At 42.6% G+C, this 1,908-nt stretch overlaps 1 protein-coding gene across 2 annotated transcripts in view; it reads right to left on the reverse strand.

Moving 5' to 3' along the window:
- Positions 1-1,402, reverse strand: part of LOC103806365 (myosin regulatory light chain 2, smooth muscle minor isoform) — a 4,544-nt gene extending 3,142 nt beyond the window's left edge. Inside the window, exons 1-2 of one of the 2 annotated variants that reach the window (XM_009079051.1) lie at positions 1,207-1,402; positions 887-1,048 (exon numbers count right to left, since the gene is read on the reverse strand). In XM_009079051.1, the coding sequence (XP_009077299.1) occupies positions 887-1,048; positions 1,207-1,390 (346 nt within the window). In that variant the 5' untranslated portion in view covers positions 1,391-1,402. The remainder of the gene's footprint in view (positions 1-886; positions 1,049-1,206) is intronic. The other variant, XM_009079052.1, reaches the window with a different exon arrangement.
- Between the last annotated feature and the right edge of the window lie 506 nt (positions 1,403-1,908).

Here is a 1,908-nt window from a genome sequence, read left to right on the forward strand (position 1 = left end):
TCCAGTACAGAGGATACATAATTTCAGCACGCACTAGCAAGACACACTCACAACATATCAAAGTGCTGATACTCTGTAGTTCTGCAGAACTGCCCTAACGATTCATCCTCAGTTATTACACACTTCCCAGGAATCTTAACCTATGTGAATACACAAATAAAAGCATAAACTCTAACCTCTAGATTACAGGCGCAAGCTTGAAAGTCTGATGTAGTAAAACTGAGTTCTCTGTTTACCTCCTTCTCCTCATCTTGCCACGCAAGTCCGTCCAATCTGTCATTTCTGCCTTCTAGACCCCACCCGGTTTTTATCTTTAGACCACTAAGGCTACAGCCCTTCCTGTGATGTGAAAACAAACTGAGCTGTGGGTGAGGGCACAACACATGGCATTTGTCATCAGAGCCATAAAGGACACTCTGCAAGATAAGGGTTCAAAAGAGTGCACAAAGTCTGGACAGCCTGTCTTGAAATATTAAACACTTCAGAATTCAGATCCATCTCAGACCTCGTCCAGAGGGAGGACAAACTCAGTTGTAAGAAAGATTTCACACTGTTACCTTTTCAACACCATAGAAAATCACACACTACCAATACGAATTCCTCTTGAGTTGCACTTTGAGGAACATACACACTGTTAAAACACTCTTCTTCAAAGTCTTACAGAAGAACATTACTCCCAGTCCTCAGTACTGACACAGAACAGCCAGACAGCTTTTACTCTCACTCAGTAATAAGTCAAATTCTCATTACTTGGTAGAACATGCCATCTAGGATTACATGCTCCATATCTAAAAGTGTGAAAATCAGCATACTATTTAGAAACCAAAATAAACAACATAAAAACCCAGCCACAGCCCTGCCAAGCAGCTGAGTTTCACCCACGTACCTGTTGCCTCTTCATCAAAGCAAGCGAAAGCATTCCTGATTACATCTTCCGGGTCGGTGCCATTCAACTTCTCACCAAACATTGTGAGGAACATTGTGAAGTTTATGGGGCCTGGAGCCTCATTCATCATGGCATCTAGGTATTCATCCGTTGGATTCTTTCCTGCAAAGAAAGGGATTCAGATTTGGTTTAGCTTTCAAACTAAAAAGTAATGTCAATAGCGTCATACAAACTGAGACACGTCTCGTATCCCACACTCAGTATTTTAATTATGACAGCACAAATTTGCTTGGCAAGCATAGACAGCACAGTGCCATTACCAAGGGAGGCGAGCATGTCGTGCAAGTCCTCTTTGTCAATGAAGCCATCCCTGTTCTGGTCGATCATGTTGAAGGCCTCCTTGAATTCCTGTATCTGCGACTGATCAAACATGGCAAACACATTGGAAGTGGCGCGCTGAGGGCGCTTCTTGGTGGTCTTCGTCTTTGCCTTTTTGCTAGACATGTTGATTTTTTGGACACTAGCGAGAGAATTAAATACAGTAAATGAAGTAAAACCAGAGTTAGGATTTAAAAATAAAATGTACTAAGGTTTATGGTAAAGTGCACCTCTAACACACTTCCATTTCCTCTCATCAGAATGTATTTCTGTAATCAAGAATGGAAAAACAGAAGTAGAAAATATTAATAAATGAAAGGCAGACTCCTAAATAAATAAAAAAAAAAGAAGTCATTATTAAAAGATGCAAGTTGAACTTGAATTTTAGTCTTCAAAGGGTTAGCTTCTGTCGGGGTTCCCTTCCTGACATACATACGTGCAAGAAGGGAACTCGGACCGGCCTCAGTATGACAGAGCAGAGCGAGGTTTTGAGAGCTGTCAGTAAGCCCGGGAAGGAGCTCCGCACCGATATGGATATACAATGACGGTGTGAAATATTAGCTAGTAGCAGGAAGGACAAACACCACTCAGCTGATCTGAGCAAGCAGAGGCTGTGGCTGCCCCCACCGCGGCCGGGGGAGGCT

Source organism: Acanthisitta chloris, unplaced genomic scaffold (assembly GCF_000695815.1).
Source record: "Acanthisitta chloris isolate BGI_N310 unplaced genomic scaffold, ASM69581v1 scaffold31967, whole genome shotgun sequence".
In the NCBI taxonomy this organism is placed as follows: Eukaryota; Metazoa; Chordata; class Aves; order Passeriformes; family Acanthisittidae; genus Acanthisitta; species Acanthisitta chloris.